This window comes from Tachypleus tridentatus, chromosome 1, assembly GCF_004210375.1.
Source record: "Tachypleus tridentatus isolate NWPU-2018 chromosome 1, ASM421037v1, whole genome shotgun sequence".
NCBI lineage: Eukaryota > Metazoa > Arthropoda > Merostomata > Xiphosura > Limulidae > Tachypleus > Tachypleus tridentatus.
In genome coordinates this window covers 163388700-163411312 of record NC_134825.1, presented here as the reverse complement: position 1 = coordinate 163411312, position 22613 = coordinate 163388700, and the positions used below count along the sequence as shown (strand labels likewise).

The window sequence follows — 22613 nt, the reverse complement described above, 5'->3', positions numbered from 1 at the left end:
GAACACTCAGTGATATGCCTTAAAAATAAAAACCTCACATTAGTGTATGACACTTCCATAATACACAGGAATATTTCGTGTAAGTAAATATACAAATGGATAGAAACAATGAAATGTTTGGAATAGTCATAACGCACGATTAATGCTCATGGAATTTCTGTAAAATGGTAATCGGGTTTATTTAGTGACAGATTTTAGGGTACGTAAACGTACGGAAGCGCGTTAATAATATAAAATAAAAACAAAAAACGTTTGAATATTGTTCTGAACTCGTTTACTAACATCTCTGTGTTGTATCTACTTAGAACACCCTCTCTGACACTTGTTGGAAGTGAGAGACTTAGATGTTGTTTTATCTTCCAAGTTTAACCCTGAAGATTGCACCTGGTTTTCTTCTGTTGCTGTCATGGCACTACGAGAAAAAAAATATATTTCAAAATGTTGATATTTTTCATTTTTCTATCAATAAGAAAAACAGCTCGATTGAATGAAGCATTTTTCTTTATCATAATAATAATATATTTTAATCTGTTACTTCTTGCTACCAACACTGTTTTTAAGCGCTTACAGTGTTTGTGTAGTTATTGGAAATTATTGTGATATCTATTTAGTGACTTGGCCTGGCATGGTCAGGAGGTAGGTTAAGGCGTGTTCGACTTGTAATCTAAGGGTCGCAGGTTCGAATCCCCGTCGCACCAAACATGCTCGCCCTTTCAGCCGTGGGAGCGTTATAATGTGACGATCAATCCCACTGTTCGTTGGTAAAACAATAGCCCAAGAGTTGGCTGTGGGTGATGATGACTAGCTGCCTTCCCTCTAGTCTTACACTACTAAATTAGGGACGGCTAGCGCAGATAGCCCTCGTGTAGCTTTGCGCGAAATTCAAAAACAAACAATTTAGTGGATGAAAGTTCCGTAAAATGTTAACCGCATAAAATTATGAGCGAACACATAAGTTTCCAGATTTGTTAGTCAGTTTGTTTTGTTTTACATAAATACCTATCTGCCCACTAAGGGTATCGAAACCCAGTTTTTAGCAGTATAAGTCTGAAGACACACCGTTGTGCCACTAGGGGCTAGTCTCCGGAAATAGGAACAATACAACGATAGGTTTGCGTCTTCTATTCGCGTGATAAAGTAACAGGTTCGGGAAGAAAGTAGTATGTGGTTCGAATTAAGAGTGGCATACATACTTTTAATTTTTTTAAGTAAATTTAATAACATCCGCAATTCCTGTTTCAGGATCGAGCTCAGCACTGAGGACGTAAAGATCAGTAACCAAATTAATTCGAGTTTAACAAATTTTTCTGTGTGAAATTTGCCACTGACTCGAGAGTTTATTATTATTTTCAACGTTTCAGACGTTCCAGTTCAGATTAACAGGTAAACAGGTGTATTCGTGAATTGCAAGACATAAAAACTTATGACCAGCAAGATCAATCAATAAAATAAAAGAATGCAAACACGATATCCATGGTTGATTCTTTAGTAAAAAACATATTTTTGAGATATAATCAGTATCTATATCCAGTAAATCACAAATAAAAATACACAATGTTATTATATAGAAAACAAAACATACCGAGTCAAAACAACCACCGATTCCAGCACATTACGTCCTGTTTTTGCACTAACTTCTATGAAAAAAGCTCCAAATTCCTGGTGAAAAGATATAGGCATATTATATGTTTTCAGTTTGTCTATAAACGACTATTCACATTTTAATAGGTAATAACCTTTGAACCAAGAAAGTTTAAAATTTCTGCCCACTCTTCACCATGTTATAACTTCAATGCACTTCTGCGGGTTTCTTAGCCAATCGTTAGGTCATAAATTAACAAAAGCATGTTCGGTATCAGTTGCTCCCCTGGAAAATGTTTAAGAGCAGTAAGTGTAGCTGAAATTGTTGTGTAAAGTGTAGATTTTACGTATCTTTATCATCGTACAGAATAGCATAAACGTGATTGGTTGATCCACTACTAAGATGTTTTGTGTCTTTTGTGCAAAAGGAATAGAATGCAACAGAGCTGAGGTACTGTTTGTGAGGTATTACCTGAGGGTGTGTCGTGAAAGGCAAATTATTGTATTTCTCGACAACTTACTAAATCTTATCAAATCTCGCAATAGGCATTGACTGAACCTTCCATTGACTCCGAAAAAAGAAATTCTTACCTTTTTCAAAACTTTATTCGCGAGCGGGACAAAAGGGAATAATCTGTATCCCTGAACACCCCAGCTGAGAAAGGGGAATACCTTTCCTCAAAACGAAACACCTAAATAAAATCTCCCGGTAAGACAGCGGTAAGTCTACGGATTTACAACGTTAAGATCAGGGGATTAGTTCTTTCACGATTCGAATCCCCACAAACCAAACATACACGCACTTTCAGCCGTGGGGGCGTTATAATGTGTCGGTCATTCCCACTATTTGTTGGTAAAAGAGAAGCCCAAGAGTTGGCGGTGGGTGGTGATGACTAGCTGCCTTCTCTCTAGTCTTACACTGTTAAATTAGGGACGAGTAGCGCAGATAGCCTTCATGTAGTTTTGCGCGAAACTCAAAACAACAACAACAAAAACATCCACTGAACCATCCATGTGTCTAACTAATTTTATAGTCTTTTTTCAAACAGCTACTGAACCATCCATGTGTCTAACAAATTTTATAGTCTTTTTTTCAAACATCTACTGAACCATCCATGTGTCTAACTAATTTTATAGTCTTTTTTTCAAACAGCTACTGAACCATCCATGTGTCTAACTAATTTTATAGTCTTTTTTTCAAACATCTACTGAACCATCCATGTGTCTAACTAATTTTATAGTCTTTTTTTTCAAACAGCTACTGAACCATCCATGTGTCTAACTAATTTTATAGTCTTTTTTTCAAACATCTACTGAACCATCCATGTGTCTAACAAATTTTATAGTCTTTTTTTCAAACAGCTACTGAACCATCCATCTGTCTAACAAATTTTATAGTCTTTTTTTTCAAACATCTACTAAACCATCCATGTGTCTAACAAATTTTATAGTCTTTTTTTCAAACATCTACTGAACCATCCATGTGTCTAACAAATTTTATAATCTTTTTCAAACATCTACTGAACCATCCATGTGTCTAACAAATTTTATAGTCTTTTTCAAACATCTACTGAACCATCCATGTGTCTAACTAATTTTATAGTCTTTTTTTTCAAGCATCTACTGAACCATCCATGTGTCTAACAAATTTTATAGTCTTTTTTTCAAACATCTACTGAACCATCCATGTGTCTAACTAATTTTATAGTCTTTTTTTCAAACATCTACTGAACCATCCATGTGTCTAACTAATTTTATAGTCTTTTTCAAACATCCACTGAACCATCCATGCGTCTAACTAATTTTATAGTCTTTTTTCCAAACATCTACTGAACCATCCATGTGTCTAACAAATTTTATAGTTTTTTTCAAACATCTACTGAACCATCCATGTGTCTAACAAATTTTATAGTCTTTTTCAAACATCTACTGAACCATCCATGTGTCTAACAAATTTTATAGTCTTTTTCAAACATCTACTGAACCATCCATGTGTCTAACTAATTTTATAGTCTTTTTTTCAAGCATCTACTGAACCATCCATGTGTCTAACAAATTTTATAGTCTTTTTTTCAAGCATCTACTGAACCATCCATGTGTCTAACAAATTTTATAGTCTTTTTCAAACATCTACTGAACCATCCATGTGTCTAACTAATTTTATAGTCTTTTTTTCAAGCATCTACTGAACCATCCATGTGTCTAACAAATTTTATAGTCTTTTTTCAAACATCTACTGAACCATCCATGTGTCTAACAAATTTTATAGTCTTTTTCAAACATCTACTGAACCATCCATGTGTCTAACAAATTTTATAGTCTTTTTTCAAACATCTACTGAACCATCCATGTGTCTAACTAATTTTATAGTCTTTTTTTCAAACATCTACTGAACCATCCATGTGTCTAACAAATTTTATAGTCTTTTTTTCAAACATCTACTGAACCATCCATGTGTCTAATTAATTTTATAGTCTTTTTTTCAAACATCTACTGAACCATCCATGTGTCTAACTAATTTTATAGTCTTTTTTCCAAACATCTACTGAACCATCCATGTGTCTAACAAATTTTATAGTCTTTTTTCAAACATCTACTGAACCATCCATGTGTCTAACAAATTTTATAGTCTTTTTCAAACATCTACTGAACCATCCATGCGTCTAACAAATTTTATAGTCTTTTTCAAACATGTCTAACAAATTTTATAGTCTTTTTTCAAACATCTACTGAACCATCCATGTGTCTAACTAATTTTATAGTCTTTTTTTCAAACATCTACTGAACCATCCATGTGTCTAACTAATTTTATAGTCTTTTTTTCAAACATCTACTGAACCATCCATGTGTCTAACTAATTTTATAGTCTTTTTTCCAAACATCTACTGAACCATCCATGTGTCTAACTAATTTTATAGTCTTTTTTCCAAACATCTACTGAACCATCCATGTGTCTAACAAATTTTATAGTCTTTTTTCAAACATCTACTGAATCATCCATGTGTCTAACAAATTTTATAGTCTTTTTTTCAAAGCTACTGAATCATCCATGTGTCTAACAAATTTTATAGTCTTTTTTCAAACATCTACTGAACCATCCATGTGTCTAACAAATTTTATATTCTTTTTTCAAACATCTACTGAACCATTCATGTGTCTAACAAATTTTATATTCTTTTTTCAAACATCTACTGAACCATCCATGTGTCTAATTAATTTTATAGTCTTTTTTTCAAACAGCTACTGAACCATCCATGTGTCTAACTAATTTTATAGTCTTTTTTTCAAACATCTACTGAACCAACCATGTGTCTAACTAATTTTTGTAGTCCTTTTCTATCAGCAACTGAACCATCAGAATTTTGATACTTTTGAAACCTTAAATATTATATCAACTTCATCATGTATCGTTTTTGCTGTATAACCTTGGCTACATTGAAAGGCCTCAATTTATGATACGACAATGTCTTCATTTCCGCTGAGCTGACCAGTGCTCCTTTAAAGACTCAGGGATCCTGTATTCTTTAACTGATTAAGTAATCTATTTGCACCATTCGATTGTGCCCAGGCATGTTAAACAGACTTCAAACTGAAGTTGCTTAGGAACAATAACGTTGAAAAACAGATTCCAAAACTGGCGATGTGGAATAATGTAGTGATACATCAGATCGGCATATCTTTATAATGTTTGTAACGACTTATAAACATTCAATATATAATATAAAACCGTTTAATTAAATAACAAACTAGTTTGTTACAGGTACAAATATAATAAATGTAATTGATGCGATTATTTTAATTAGCCATATCTCTATAAGTGTTCTAAATCTATTCGTTTTCGTAGTCAGCTAAACAGACAAGCCGAGATAATTTAAACAGTGCAGTTGATTGTAGTCGCCTCTCAAGATAGTTTTCAAACAAAACAAGTATCATAACGTGTAGTAATTTAAACTTTGTGTGTATACATCGAATGATTATTATTTTAATTTTTGGCTAATTATGAGTATTTATTCGCATTCTTGGAAGTAAAAAAAAAAACCCTATAATATTCAAGTTATGTATAATAAATATTTACTTTGATTATTTTATAGCACAAAGTAATACAATACCTATCCGTTACGGCCCAGTATGGCCAGGTAGGTTAAGGCGTTCGACTCGTAATTTGAGGGTCGCGGGTTCGAATCCCCGTCGCACCAAACATGCTCGCCCTTTCAGCGTGCCACTATTCGTTGGTAAAAGAGCAGCCCAAGAGTTGGCAGTGAGTGGTGATGACTAGCTGCCTTCCCTCTAGTCTTAAACTGCTAAATTAGGGATGACTAGCGCAGATAGCCCTCGAGTAGCTTTGCGCGAAATTCAAAAAACAAACAAGCCTATCTATTCAGTATTCACCGTAAATATTGAGTAGTTTCTTATTTTAGTATTATAAGCCTTCAAGCTCAGCCAGTGGAGCTTTAGTGCTTATTAGAATGTTTAAGCACACATTGGCTGATTTTGTCTTTTGCATATGATACTTATAATGAACAGAGTTTTTTAAAAAAAAAAGATAGGTATAGAATCAGACTGTATTTAATCCTGGTATGCAAATATATTTTTCTAAAGTTTTTATTTTCTTAAACTCATTAAATTGTCCATACTTTGGCAAGTTTTTCTCCAACTTCCGTGCTGACACACTGTATATTTTCCGCTCGGGCCATTTCACGTCGATCGGTTTTGTTCGCCACAATCATAACGGGTACTTGTCGTGTCGTTACATCCTGTAAAAAGTTTCATAAACGAGCAAGAAAAACCAGAACAAACTGAAAGTACAAGAGAAATTAAGTCTACTGTTACTATAGAAAGTCCGTATTCAATGTGACTTACCTTTATAGAAATTAAAAAGGATATATTAAACCATTGATCTATTGTTTACGTACACGACTCTCCCTTTACAGTGAAGGTTATTGTAAAATTTGAATGTTATCAATACTTATGACAGGGCCTCGCAAAATGAAGCCATCAACTCTTGCCATAAGTGGTCCTGCATAACCAGACAGTAAAGACGCTCCACTCGTAATTCCCTTCACACCAAATAAGTTCGCCCTTTCAGCCGTGGGGGCGTTATACGTTAAGGTAAAGAGTAGGCTAATAGAGGGCTGTGAGTGGTGATGACTAGTTACCTTTCCTCTAGTAGTCTTACACTGCTTAATTAGGGACGACTAGCGCAGTTAGCCATCGTGTAGTTTTGAGCCAAATTCAAACCTAGTAACAAGCAAGTAACTTGCCGTAAGCTGCATTTATATAAACATTTCGTGAGAACTCATGTACTATAGTTCTTTTCTTTTGAGTTTAGCGTTCATACTGTTAAACTGGTTCGTTTGTTCTTGTTTTATGTAATTCAGTCATCTTAGGTTCCCAAAAGTCAGTTTTAAGCAGACTTCTTAGGACCAAAATGACACTAAATGTGTAACAGGTATTGGAAACACACTAGAATTATTGTAAGCATGATTAGTTTATTTCAAAACACAAATACAAAACCTGTAAATTACAGATATTCTTTGTTTTGAATTTTGCATAAAACTACACTAGGGCTATCTGAGCTAGCCGTCCCTAATTTAGCAGTGTAAAACTAGAGGGAAGGCAGCTAGTCATCACCACCCACCATAAACACCAACAGCTCTTGGGCTACTCTTCTACCAGCAATTAGTGGGGTTGACCGTCACATTATAACGTATCCACGGTTGAGAGGGCAAGCATGTTTAGTGTGACGGGGATTCGAATCCGCGATCCTCAGATTACGAGTCGAGTGCCTAAACCACCGGGCCCACAGGAAGAGGGGGAGCAATCACTAATCTAATCTAATCTAATGTTATCTTCCTAGAATGTTACAGTTTCCTTTACATAAATTAACGTAAATACGCTTACCGCATTATTTATTTAACCCTTAAACAGCGACATCTATCTACAACATTCCCGCTGTTTAAGGGTTAATATTTTGTTCACTTGAATTTAATTTTTGGAACAGATCGAAACTTCTGAAGTTAACTACCGTTCTCCTAAACCCCTAAAACGTCCAGTCGACTATGGGGATTCGAAGTAACCTAAGCATCTACTTGTGCACATTTTAATATGGTATTGACAATTAATAAGGTAACATGGGAATGTTTTACGTTTTACGAAAGAACAAACTCTGCCAAAATGTATCTCAGGACGGCTGGTATGGGCATTAATACTTTTACTAAAAGAGCAGAGAACAACGTTTCGACCTTCTCAGGTTAACAAAGTAAGAGTTTGCCAGGCAACGGTTAGTTACAAACTCTCCCTTTGTTAACCTGAAGATGATCTAAGAAGGTCAACACGTTGTTCTCTATTAGTAAAAATACCCATACCAGCTGTCCTGAGATACATTTTTATTTCAAATGGGTTTCTCGTCATCATGAAACTCTGCTAAAACATCACGTATCTGGTAAAATAATTCCATAAAGATATATTCAGACAATTAAGATAAAAGTAAGCTTATAAACTAATACAACGTATTAAAAATATTCAAGATATCTGAAAAAAAGTAAAGCGTTTGCATCAGTTATTTTACCAAATAAAATAATGACAAACGGCAGAAGGTTTAGTGTTATCATACTTACAAGGTGTTGTCAGAAATGTTTTGGGCGCATTTATAAACAAGAAAGTTTACCAAAACCCATTACAGTTTTAAGTAGGGGTAGACTCAGCTTATTTATAGATTAAGTTCAAAGGTCAAATCTTATCATAAAACACCTTTTACCATCGCGACACGATTGTATTTAAATGTATCTTAAAGAAGTAAAACAGGTAACGACCTATTTTAAGCCATTGAATTATAACAATAAACGAATTAACAGAGAGGTTTCGAATTTGATAAGTGGTTTCAGTTTTCATGGTTCATGTATGTTACTGATTTATTTGTGTCAGTTCTGATGAAGTGTAAACACTAAATAAATATCATATCTAGCTATATGAAGTATGAGTGATATTATCACAAACATATAAACATAAATATATGATATAAAAATATTTTCAGGTTTTGTGGAAAAATGAATTAGAAATATGTAGAATTAAACACGGATATATAGTAGCAAATATCCGTGTGATATTTGAATCAAACAGGTTAATTAAACATGGATGTATAATAGCAAATATCCGTGTGGTATTTGAATCAAACAGGTTAATTAAACATGGATGTATAGTAGCAAATATCCGTGTGGTATTTGAGTCAAACACATCAATTAAACACGGATATATAGTAGCAAATATCCGTGTGATATTTGAATCAAACAGGTTAATTAAACATGGATGTATAATAGCAAATATCCGTGTGGTATTTGAATCAAACAGGTTAATTAAACATGGATGTATAGTAGCAAATATCCGTGTGGTATTTGAATCAAACAGGTTAATTGAACATGTAGTAATCTAGATAAATAACTTTATTGCATCCATGTGGTATCGTTAATTAATAACCTGATTAAACATATGTGGTATTTAAAATAAATATCTTGATTAAACACATGTGGTTCTTCAAACAAATAAGTTGCTTCATCAAATCAATTCATGCTGAAACACTGATTTGTAAGAGTGGGACAGATATAGGCACCTGATAACATGCAATATGGAGATTTCCAGTTTAAAATGAAGTCACAAGAGGACGCAACTCACATCAACAGCTTCCATCCATTGCCGTACGTTTAAGAAGGAATATTCACTGGTGCAATCATAAACCAACATTATACCATCAGCTTTACGGAAATAAGACTGAGTCATACTGCGAAACCTGTAAGAACAGAACCAAAAGGTAGAACCGTGTAACCGGAAGAAATAGGAACGAAAGTTATCTGAAACAAATACGCTAAAACATTTGGAATTAATAATCAACCTTTTATGGAGGTTTCTTTTATCTATATACTTAAGAAGTAAAAACTGTGAGTCAACTACGTCAATACAGTGTATTGTTTAGCTTTGATTAATTTCACCATAGACGAACATTTTGGTGGTGACACTATCACAGGACCTCAACATTACTTCTATTACAAGTAAATTCTATATTAATTCTAAGTGCTTTTAAGAAATCATTAGATAAAAATATGTACGTGATTTTATTTCTCTGTTATGCAAAGGTAACTGTTCTTATCTACTAACAAAATTGTTATTAATCTAAAGCAAACACAATATCACAAAAACACAAAACACTTTAAAGGTAGAGTAAACGTAACTTTCGTGCTCTGCTATGCCGTGAAACATTTATAGCTGTGAGCTGTATGTAAGGTGTAATGCTTTCGTGTCCTGCTACGTCGTGAAACATTTATAACCATGAGCTCTATGTATGGTGTAATGCTTTCGTGTCCTGCAATGTCGTGAAACATTTATAACCATGAGCTGTATGTAAGGTGTAATGCTTTCGTGTCCTGCTATGTCGTGAAACATTTATAACCATGAGCTGTATGTAAGGTGTAATGCTTTCGTGTCCTGCTATGTCGTGAAACATTTATAACCATGAGTTGTATGTAAGGTGTAATGCTTTCGTGTCCTGCTATGGCGTGAAACATTTATAACCATGAGCTGTATGTAAGGTGTAATGCTTTCGTGTCCTGCTATGTCGTGAAACATTTATAACTGTGAGCTGTATGTATGGTGTAATGTGTAAATGTAACTTTCGTGCTCTGCTATGTTTTGAAACATTTATAACTGTGAGCTGTATGTAAGATATAATGTGTAAGCGTAACTTTCGTGTTCTGCTATGTAGTGAAACATTTATAACCATGAGCTGTATGTAAGGTGTAATGTAGTCTTAGCTTTCGTGTCCTGCTAAGTCGTGAAACATTTATAACCATGAGCTGTATGTAAGGTGTAATGTGTAGACTTACCTCTCCTGTCCTGCTGTGTCCCACAGTTGTACTGCTACATTTCTGTTATCTACTCTCAGAGATTTCATCTGAAAATCTACACCTGTAACAAAATAAATAACTTAAAAATTATACCCATTCCAAATTTTATGTTGTAATCAGTTTTGCCTAAACAGGTAATTTCTAGCAGTTCAAAATATCGTCTTCAAACTGAAACACATGATAAATCTTAACATAAAATCTTTGTCTATCCCTTGACATTTCTCTCAAACAAAATATTTTGAACATTTTCTTTCTAACTACGCATAATTTCATGTTTTTGTTAGTTGTGTACATAATATTTAAAAAAAGTTAAAGTTAAAAAGTGCTCTGCAAACACAACATTAATTTCCTTGTTTAATTAACTATAGTGCTGTACAATCATTTGATTATATTTATTACTTGTGTTAATATTCTGCTGAAAAGACGTGTGTTTCGTCGAAACTAACCAGTAAACTAACCCAATTCTTTAAGTTTAAACTTGGCGATTTTTTTTTTATATTTGGTTATTTTCTATTTATTTTAATGTGTTGATGAAAATGCATACAAACATCCATCTTGGTTGTAAAAGAAACTAAGGTTGATTGTTTATTTGTTTTGTGCAAAGCTAACAATGGATTGTCTGCGTCGTATCCACCGTGGGGATCGAGCCCGAATTATAATGGGAATTGGGTAGGAGGAAAATTAATTTTGGGGCCATCAGCTTTTTTGCAGTAAGAATTTTGCCGTGTTTTGTGTTTCATAATTCTTTTAGATCTTCTCTTTTGTTTCTGAAAATTCAAAACATTAAACACATGGACGCCAACTATGAATCATTTTATTAATAAACATGTATAAAACAAAATAAGGTTAATTGATCCGACTTCAATCAAAATTTAAACAATCTAGAAAAATATCTGCTTCATAAAAATGTATATAAATGCTCACAAACTTAACTACAAAACTCAAACTATCTGACACTAAGAAACAAGTAAAACACTAACCAAACTGTTTAACAAATAAACTTTGCACTAACAATCTTTGTAGATGTAAACCAATATTTAACAATGTGTTTGTGTCCGATTGTAACTGTCGAACCGCTGTACCAATTGTCGCCAAACTAACATTTAGCCTTTAGAGCCTCCAAAAGTGGCATGAAGGGGATGGGGGGAGTAGGCGTAATGATGTGACCCACCAGGTCATCCTCTACATCCACTGTCTTTCCCGTGTATTGGACAGTGACGTCAGTTAGTATCAAATATAAAAACCACGTTGGTTTTCTGGACTATACTTACACATTAAAAATGGAATAGTAAAAAATATGGTCTTCTATTATCCCAAGTAAATTAATAATAAACAAACCTAGTGTCGATGTCAGGGTTTCCATAAAAACGCCTTTGCTAAGCCTAATGATCAATGAAGACTTCCCAACAGCAGCGTCTCCAACGAAAACTATTTTGTACGTTCTTTCTGGAGGACCCGTGGGTTCGAAACTAACGCCTTCATTTTCAACTCGGTCAAGCTCCTCCAACTCCTTCAATTTCTGTTGTTGACGGCCCTCATCTTGCACAGGAGCAGCTTGTTCTTTATGAATGTCAGGGTCCTCCACATCAGGAACCACGAGCTCATTGTTAACGTCAGACTTGTTGCCAAGATCTGTTGTCTCTTGTAGCTTGGAGCGACCTCGCACTGGAGGACGAGGAGGAAGTCTTCTAGGTTGTGCAGAGTTTTTCTCTAACGAAATGCGAGGTGTAGGCACAGGGGTGCCATCTACGGACGACACAGGAGTTGATGACTTTGATAATCGTTGCCTGGGGAAGCTGAAGAATCATGTTACAGTTCAGTGAATATTACATCAATTATGTCAAATAATTCAAATATATTCTGTCTACACAATGACAAATTATAAGCTTTATTCGCTTGCCGCAAAAATCAGATTGGACTAATCTTTCTAAATAAGCGTGTTTTTCTTATTTTCTTTATTCGCCGCAAAAATCAGATTGGACTAATCTTTCTAAATAAGCGTGTTTTTCGTACAGCACAGCCACATCGGGCTATCTGCTGAGTCCACCGTGGGGAATCGAGCCCCTGATTTTAAATCCCAAAACTTACCACTGTCCCAGCGGGGAACAATTGACGATAAAATATCGTTGATTTGAATAAAACACGTGCCACTGTGTAGAATTGTGACGTGAATCAATGAACTCCCTAGTGGCAGATTATGTTTTCGGAAGTTTATTTAGCGATTGACTTAATAGACCGAATGAAGTTAACGCAAAATGTAATTTAGTTTGCTTTGATAATTTTTGAAGCATATTATACCACATTCTAGTTTGCCATAATAAAAATTACAAGCGTTTTTTTCAACACACATTGATTTTTATTCATTGTTCTTGTTGGTTTTCCTTATCATGCAACAATCAAAATCATTAATACAAACTGCACAAACATTAAACAAACATCCAAAAACTATTTTACCAATATTCATAAACGATATGTTTTTTTTACGTAGACTTCAAAACTGTTTACACTCAGGAAATGTTTCCATAAAGTTGCTATAAACGTTTTTTACTCAATAATAAATCACTAGTAAACGTTGGTTTGACTTCTGAAAGGCCTAGCATGGCCAGGTAGTTAGGGAGCACGGGTTCGAATCCCCGTCGCATCAAATATGCTCGCCCTTTCAACCGTGGGGACGTTATAAATGTTACGCTCAATCCCACTATTCATTGGTAAAATAGTAACCCAAGAGTTGGCGGTCGGTGATGATGACTAGCTTCATTCCCTCTAGTCTTACACTGCTAAATTAGGGACGGCTAGCCCAGATAGCCTTCGAGTAGCTTTGTGCGAAAATCCTAAACAAATGAACTGACTTTCGGATAATATTGTTTTCAGTCAAAATGTAAAGTTATACAAAAACTATGCTGATTCCGGGTTAAAAACATTCCCTAGTTGATGCAGTAACGTTAGCCTCATAAACATAAAAATAACACTGAACTCTGAGCAACACTCTTCCATATCCAGGTGTTACTTTGTTATACTAAACGACAAATGTATCAAAACACCTACTTGGCTATCTCAGGATCGAGCCCTAGTTGTCGTTTTATCTCTGTAATTCGACGAGACGAGAAATCTCCTTCTGATTGGGTATCTGTGCTGCTGTATCCTGTTGTCTGATTTTTTTCAAATATATCGCCCTGAAATATTTATGAGCAAATTTACTTTTTTTGGTGAATATACTGTGTTATTTAGTAGTACTAAATAAAAACACTCTAACTATAACAAATTTATAAGGCTATTAGTGTAGAGCTCTTAATGTAGAAAATTTATAAATAGAGTCAGAATATGAAAATATATATATATATATATACTAGCTGAAATTACTTTCACAACTTGAAGGCTGTCGCTTAGATATACTTGAACTCTTGTTAGAATATTCAAAATTCCAAGGTTACAATCCGTAATTGTCTACTGTTTGTACTACTTTTATATAACCACCGTTGGTCAGTTATCAAACTTCATGAATTCTTGAATATAGAATTGTAACATTCTTTAATAATATGTGTCAACTTTACACAAGTGCCTTCATTTCGAGATCCAACTTTCTGTGATCACGAATTTACTTGGTATCGAAACGTAACACAGTTTGTGATAATTTTATACAACAATTTTTATTTTGGTATCTGATTTCTATCGCCTCATTTTTACTTAGTATGAAACTTTAACATAGTCTGAGAGTCTATATTAGTTTTATATAGCCACCTCTGCTTTAGGATCAAACTGTAACATAGTCTGACAGTCTGTGTTGTTTTTTTAGAATTATCTTTGCTTTAGAATCAAACTGTAACATAGTCTGACAGTCTGTGTTTTTTTTTAGAATTACCTCTGCTTTAGGATCAAACTGTAGCACAGTATGACAGTCTGTGTTGTTTTTTTAGAATTACCTTTGCTTTAGGATCAAACTGTAACACAGTCTGACAGTCTTTGTTTTTTTTTTATAATTACCTTTGCTTTAGAATCAAACTGTAACACAGTCTGACAGTCTGTGTTGTTTTTTTATAATTACCTTTGCTTTAGGATGAAACTGAAACACAGTCTAACAGTCTGTGTTTTTTTTATAATTACCTCTGCTTTAGGATCAAACTGTAGCACAGTCTGACAGTCTGTGTTGTTTTTCAAAAATTACCTTTGCTTTAGAATCAAACTGGAACATAGTCTGACAGTCTGTTATTTTTTTAGAATTACCTTTGCTTTAGGATCAAACTATAACACAGTCTGAGAGTCTTTGTTTTTTTTATAATTACCTTTGCTTTAGAATCAAACTGTAACACAGTCTGACAGTCTGTGTTGTTTTTTTATAATTACCTTTGCTTTAGGATGAAACTGAAACACAGTCTGACAGTCTGTGTTGTTTTTTTAGAATTACCTTTGCTTTAGGATAAAACTGTAACACAGTCTGACAGTCTGTGTTGTTTTTTAGAATTACCTTTGCTTTAGAATCAAACTGTAACACAGTCTGACAGTCTGTGTTGTTCTTTTAGAATTACCTTTGCTTTAGAATCAAACTGTAACATAGTCTGACAGTCTGTGTTGTTTTTTTAGAATTACCTTTGCTTTAGAATCAAACTGTAACATAGTCTGACAGTCTGTGTTGTTTTTTTAGAATTACCTTTGCTTTAGGATCAAACTGTAACACAGTCTGACAGTCTGTGTTGTTTTTTTAGAATTACCTTTGCTTTAGAATCAAACTATAACACAGTCTGACAGTCTGTGTTATTTTTTTAGAATTACCTTTGCTTTAGGATCAAACTGTAACACAGTCTGACAGTCTGTGTTTTTTTTTTAGAATTACCATTGCTTTAGAATCAAACTGTAACATAGTCTGACAGTCTGTGTTTTTTTTATAATTACCTTTGCTTTAGGATCAAACTGTAGCACAGTCTGACAGTCTTTGTTTTTTTTTTATAATTACCTTTGCTTTAGGATCAAACTGTAACATAGTCTGACAGTCTGTGCTAACTTTAGGTTTTGCAGGAAGTCTTCGGTCTTGAAGGCTACTTTTCCGGCTGCTTGACTGTGTCTGAATGGATGTAAACGATTGTTTCCTCACAGGTGACTGCAATGTTTTCTTCAGATTATCATTTTCCTCACCATAGTCACTAGTAGCCTCGGGTTCGGTGATATCTCTTAGTGTTGAAAGCCCGCTATCTGACCATATAAACATCAGAATTTACAACAAAAACGTTTTAAAACAACGTTGCAAACATTAGCCGGTTCGATAGTTTTGAGAGCAAAATTCTTTCGAATGCATACGACAAACAAAACAAAACAAATTATATTTGGTTTTAAAAAAATTAAATATTCCATGGCCGTAAACATTTAATTCATGGACGCTGGCTTTATTTAAGTTAGTTTTTTGTATAATTCCTGTTTGTTTGCTGGTGTTTTGTTTTTGGTATAGCATCATCTCAGTAACCTCTACACAACAAAGCAGAACTCCTGCACTCTCTTAGTATTTCGCGAGTGAAAGTTGTATGAATTCGCAAAATGCTATACAGAAGTTTTCGCCTTCGTTATGGTGGAGTACATAAAAGTTTCTATGTACTCCAGGTGGTCAATAGTAAGATTACATTCTTACGGCGCTGAAATTGAGAGTTCGATTTCTGTTTGTAATGTATACCTTGCGCTGAAACAAACAGGTGTGTTCATAAGGGTGAACATAACCCGTGATTAAACTTTATATATATATATATAGGCTTTGCACTTTACTGTTATGACTTCTTAAAGGACATGAGCCCCCACAGCAAAAAAGTTTAAAAGGATGTTACACGATAATCCCCCCGTCACACCAAACATGCTCGCCCTTTCAGCCGTGGGAGCGTTATAATGTTACGGTTAATCCCACTATTCGTTGGTAAAATAATAGCCCTAAGAGTTAAAATAGTATAACAAAAAGCCATCCTTCTTCCAAACAATTTTATGTAAAACTACGCTGTTTATGACAGGAAATTACAGAATTGCAATTTAAGCCTAATAACTTATTTATAATTAAAATTACTATAATAAAAAGCGTCCTTCACTGTATCACGTGATATATATAATAACGAATTGCGACAACAAAGATCAATTTAAACATTGTTTTCGGTTTGATTATTTTTAATAACAAAACATGTATATAGCTTTTCTTTCTCTCTGTGAAATATTCAAAACTTCAAACGTCAAGCGAAGTCATCTTAATTGTATGTTGTGTTGGCAGGCGGGCGTCGAAGTGAACGATAACACTCGTACAGCATGGAATATATTTTTGGTATGTCGCAGCATGACAATTAGCTTCGACAAAATATACGTTCGTTCATACGTACCATAGGTTAACTAAAAACACTCACCAAAATCATCAACAAAGCTGTCCATTTTGTATGCGATATCATTGTCCACACCACTAGAGGTCAGTGACATCTGGCGGTATTTATCAACATCTTCTGTCAGAGAATAATCTTCCTCTTCTTCAAAATCTATTGACGAACTTTATAAAAAATTGAGTTTTATCAGCATTTTCACTATAATAATAAAAATGTTCTTGGTGGAGGCTTTCTAACATACTTTTAGTAACAACATTTCTACCTTGTAACTGAATTTCAACAAAACTAATTAAAACCACGCAGAATATTAAACTACCAGTAACTAGTTTAAGATCGTTTGAGAACGAATATATAAGAATGGACACAAGTGTTATAAAATTAAAGAACTTACTTTTTCGTTTTAAAAAGTTCCATAGGTGTCGCTTCAGCACACAGGTAATCCCCAATGATTGACCCCCTTTTATCGAGTCTGGTGTGAGATGCTTTCTGAACAAAGTAGTAATAAGAACACATTTCAGATTATCGCTTTTAGGAATATTTTTTACACATTCATCACTGAAAACACATGGTTTCAAATCACGTGTGGTATTCCGTAAGAGAAGAAGTAGCAAACTGGACATGAAAACCAAAAGGCCTAAAAATTGTTGTCATGTCAATATTTACATAATGTTTAGTACAGACAGTAAGTTTAAATGACATACACAGAGCGAAATGTCGTAAAATAGTAAATGAACTGCTCATTTTAACAAGAAGAAGAAGACGTGTGTTGCTTAAACATCTTAGATTGATATAACAAAACCTGTAGGTGGATTACCTTTAATGACTGGTGAGTTATGACTCAGAACGCATCTTAAAATGTTATACTTAAAACAAAAAGCATATTGAAGAAAGTATGGTAACTTAGAAATATTGAGCTCATGAAAGTAATTATAATTATAGTTCGTCAGCTTGTAAAAGCCGTTCACAACATAATAAAGTAATATCACAATTGACACTAGCGGTATTTTTTCCTACACTATGCTTTACTATATTTCTTGCTGACTTGTCGTTATAAATTATACCTTTCTTCGTTTTGATGTTGAATTAAGACCTGTGTTTCCTTGGTAAGTAAATAGGGTTGAAGTGAATGTTTGTGGTAGAATGATGCAATAAATTAAAGATTGTTTGTTTGTTGAAATTTCGCGCAAAGCTATACGAGGGCTACCTGCGCTAGATTTCCCAAATTTTGCAGTGTAAGACTAGAGGAAAGGCAGCTAGTCATCACCACCCACCGTCAACTCTTGGGCTACTCTTTTACCAACGAATGGCGGGATTGACAGTCACATTATAATGCCCCCCACGGTTAAAACGGCGAGCATATTTGGTGCGACGGGGATTCAAACCCGCGACCCTCAGATTACGAGTCAAACGCCTTAACCCGGATAAATAACCCGGGCCGGATAAATTAAAGAGACTTGTGTCGAGCTCCAGATAAATTTAATAAAACAGTGGATATATAAGAAAGACTAAAAATCACATAAAACTAGAATTACACTTTATCATCATCAGAGCGATATAAACCAGTTACTGACATTAACCCAACATCATGAAACCATTTGTAAACCATTCAAAATTGTCCCCCCCAGTGACACAGGAATGTGTCTGTAGACTCACTACGCTGGAAACCGGATTTCAATACCAGTGGTGGGCAGAGCACAGATAACCCATTGTGTAGATTTGTGCTTAATTCAAAACAAACCATTCAAAATTAGATAAATCTATAAAAATAATAGATTGTGTTGTGTGTAAAAATTCAGTCTCTACATTACATTTATTCATCACCTAAATTCTTAATAAGCATTAATTAAACATTTATTTTATTCTGTATTTATTATTCTACACATTATTATGTTTTTATCTTCTCGGCGCTTTCACTTTTACATTATGTTTTTTGTTAATTATTTTATTATAATAATTTTATATGGCCGAGCGCGATAAGGCATGCGCTCGGAATCTGAGGGTCGCGGGTTCGCATCCGAGTCGCGCTAAACATGCTCGCCCTCCCAGCCGTGGGGGCATTAGAATGTGACGGTCAATCCCACTTTTCGTTGGTAAAAAAGTAGCCCAAGAGTTGGCGGTGGGTGGTGATGACTAGCTGCCTTCCCTCTAGTCTTACACTACTAAATTAGGTACGGCTAGCACAGATAGCCCTCGAGTAGCTTTGTGCGAATTTCAAAACAAACAAACAAACGAAACAATCATTTTACATACCTAATAAATTTCTTTAAACAGTTTATATCGTTTATTAAAATAAGTAACCTAACTGCCACCACAGTATATACAAATAAAATACAATGAAAACAAATAAATACAGGTTACCAGAAAGCATATTTTACAATTAAATGTTGTTTTCTATGATTCTGAAAAAAAAAAACACACACAAAAGTAATTGACACTCTGCTTGGTATACCTTTACCTCTTTTAGTTAAACTAGTCAAAAATTGCCACACACCCCTAGGGAGTTAAAAGGCCTACTTATGGTTCACAGAAGCCTTCGTGAAAAAACTGTGTTAGGACGCTCGTCTGTGATATCTGAACACAAAGAACAAGTTGGGGGTAAGAAAACATTTTCAAACAAGGTATCGCCCGAATCCCGGATCAAACCATAATACCAAACGATATCAGATTCGGATCCAGTAACACTGAAAATCTACTCTTAGACACCTATCACGCCTGAATGCCCTTTCTGGCAACGTCATGTAAATAAGAACACCCCAAATCCATCCTACTAACTCCGCAAGGGTGATTGGTTTGGTTTGGTTTGGTTTGTTTAGAATTTCGCGCAAAGCTACACGAGAGCTATCTGCGCTAGCCGTCCCTAATTTAGCAGTGTAAGACTAGAGGTAAGGCAACTAGTCACCACCACCCACTATCTACTCTTTTACCAACAAATAGTGGGATTGATCGTAACATTATAACGCCCTACGACCGAAAGAACGAGCATGTTTGGTGTGACGGAGATTCGAACCCTCGACATTCAGGTTACAATTCAAGAGTCTTAACCACCTGGCCATGCCGTGCCGCCACAAGGGTGAGAAAAATTCAAGAACAACAAGTTCACAAACACAAAAAAAAATTAATGTACGTTTCAATTTGTCATGTAATAGCTTTACTTATTACTGACTGACTTGGGGTTTAAAAACGTAGTTTCAACGTTCAACGCTAGGTTCGTGGTGCGAAAAGCTACTACGTTTAGTCTTTGTACTGACTAAGTGGAGAGCATGCGATCTTCTATGATATCCATCAATTTTCGTTAGTGTATGAGAAATCTTCCATGGTAGAATTTCTAAACCTCTATTAATTACCATTTTAACTAACTTTTTTAGTGTTATTTTATTCGTTTAGGGTGGAAACTACAACTATAATTATAAGTTAAATTAAGATAGTGGAAGTGCGAAATAATATTGAATATCTTAAGCTAATTCATGTTACATATTAAGAATGCAATATAATATTTTCCTAATATTTTAGTGCAAGAATAAAAGTATTTCGATTAATTAATAAAAATATTTCGTAATTATTAGCATCAGTTACTTTCTTCAGAAGTTAAAGTTGGAACTCAAGTTTATAACTTTAACAGATATATTACGTAGCAGTTTTCATTCATTTTAGAAGTATAAGTGTAATGTTCATATTTTAGTCTGTATGGTATATATTTGTCTAACCAGTGTATTGGCTTTATTGTCTGAAAGTCTAAGCTCAAAAAGAACTCACTTCAGTAAGATCGTAAAGATTGAGGCCTGGCATGGCCAGGTGGTTAAGGCATTCGACTCATGATCCGAGGGTCACGTCACGGGTTCAAATCCCCGTCACAGCAAACATACTCGTTCTTTCAGCCGTGGGGGCGTTATTATGTGATGGTCAATCCCACTATTCCTTGGTAAAAGAGTAGCTCAAGAGTTGGCGGGGGGTGGTGGTGACTAGCTGCCTTCCCTCTAGTCTTACACTGCTAAATTAGGGACAGCTAGCGCAGATAGCTCTCGTGTAGCTTTGCGCGAAATTCAAAAGAAACGAAACCCAAAGATTGGTTTGTTGTAACTTGTTTCTTTGTCATGTGATCATCATGTACAAAGTTGATGTTTTCCGTTGCTAAGCCACCGGTTTAAAACGTTAAAAATGAAAAAGATGGTGAATGTCTTCTCTAGAAAAACTGGCATTAGAGATTTATTCACTTCATCATAATGAAGATCTTAAGTTGAAAATATTATACTAAACTCCATGACAAAGACGTGCGAATATACTAAGAAACTGGCACTTTTATAAGACGCAGTACAACATGAGTAAGAACTCGACTGTAGCATTACTTTGTGATATGTTTCAACATCTACAACCATTCTCACTTTGTCGTTGATATCCTGTACAACAACAGCAACAACTCAACTCTAACACTTACTTTGTGATATGTGTCAACGTCTACAACCTCTCTCAAGTTGTCATTGGTATCTTGAAGTCTCTTGTTAGCGTCACTGTTGGAAAGAAACAGAAAAAATATTTTTACCCTTATCAAAACTGCGACTGTTTAAAAATTACTCTTACAATGAAACTCTTATCTCATCCTACAAAGATATAGCAGTGATGTCTTTATTGTCTTAATTTCATGTCATTTAGTTAAAACGATGTATTCGTTAAACGAATAAACAGCCCAATGCCCAATGTATATTAACCATGCTGCCTCCCAGTGGCTCAGCGATATGTCTGTGGAATTACAACGCTAAAAACCGGGTTTCGATATCCGTGGTAGGCAGAGCACAGATAGCCCATTGTGCAGCTTTGTGCTTAATTCAAAACAACAACAACAACATTAATCATGTTAAAATTTCATTTAATGAAAATAATTTTAGTTCTATATTTGTGTTGTATCTCAGAACAGCTGGTATGGGTATTAACACTTTTATTGATAAGCAGAGAACAACGTTTCGACCTTCCTTGGTCATCTTCAGTTAACAAAGATAGTTTATTTGTTTGTTTTGAATTTCGTGCAAAGCTACTCAAGGGCTATCTGCGTTAGCCGTCCCTAATTTAGCACTATAAGACTAGAGGGAAGGCAGCTGGTCATCACCATCCACCGCCAACTCTTGGGCTACTCTTTTACCAACGAATAGTGGGATTGACCGTCACATTATAACGCCCCCACGGCTGAAAGGGCGAGCATGTTTGGTGCGACGGAGATCCCAACCCACGATCCTCCGATTTACTAGTCCAACGCCTTAACTTACGTGGCCATGCCGGGCCTAACAAAGAGAAAGTTGCAACAAGGTCGAAACGTTGTTCACTGCTTTATTAGTAAATGTGTTAATATCCGTATCAGCCGTTCTGAGATACATTTGTACTTCATTTGGATTTCTCGTCTTCAAGAATTTCTTTGTGTTGGTTTTTATTATGAGCTTAATTTTGTTTTTTCGAGCCAAGAATTTTGTACAAAAGTACTAGAAATTACGAAATTCACCTACTGTTAAATTTTCTATTTATATAAGAAGATAACTAAATAAATAAATAATTTAAAACTCTCTAACTTAAAAGTTTAGTAACTGAAATAAGTTACCTGACTAAGTACACAGCCCAATTTGTTAAATTGTTAAAATCAACGTTACATTGGAATACGTTGTCCTCTTTACCCTGATAACGAATAAAGTTGAAATTTAGAGTTCAGTCGTTAAAACGGCCACATCACTGATAGTCCACAGTGAAGAAAACCAAAACAAGGTTTGACAATATCAGATTGGAGTTAATCATTACTGTAAATTAAAGTATTTGTTTAAATGTA

At 34.7% G+C, this 22613-nt stretch overlaps 1 protein-coding gene across 2 annotated transcripts in view; it reads right to left on the bottom strand.

Annotated features, from left to right (window-relative positions):
- Window positions 1–257: 257 nt before the first annotated feature.
- The window catches only part of LOC143229484 (ras and EF-hand domain-containing protein homolog), a 42621-nt gene continuing 20265 nt past the window's right edge, over window positions 258–22613 (bottom strand). For both annotated transcript variants that reach the window (XM_076461869.1, XM_076461875.1), the window contains exons 8-18: window positions 21243–21315; window positions 17202–17296; window positions 16838–16974; window positions 15424–15659; window positions 13521–13648; window positions 11814–12271; window positions 10455–10536; window positions 9250–9364; window positions 6216–6335; window positions 1583–1659; window positions 258–412 (exon numbers count right to left, since the gene is read on the bottom strand). In XM_076461869.1, coding sequence (XP_076317984.1) covers window positions 298–412; window positions 1583–1659; window positions 6216–6335; window positions 9250–9364; window positions 10455–10536; window positions 11814–12271; window positions 13521–13648; window positions 15424–15659; window positions 16838–16974; window positions 17202–17296; window positions 21243–21315 — 1636 coding nt within the window. In that variant the 3' untranslated portion in view covers window positions 258–297. The remainder of the gene's footprint in view (window positions 413–1582; window positions 1660–6215; window positions 6336–9249; window positions 9365–10454; window positions 10537–11813; window positions 12272–13520; window positions 13649–15423; window positions 15660–16837; window positions 16975–17201; window positions 17297–21242; window positions 21316–22613) is intronic.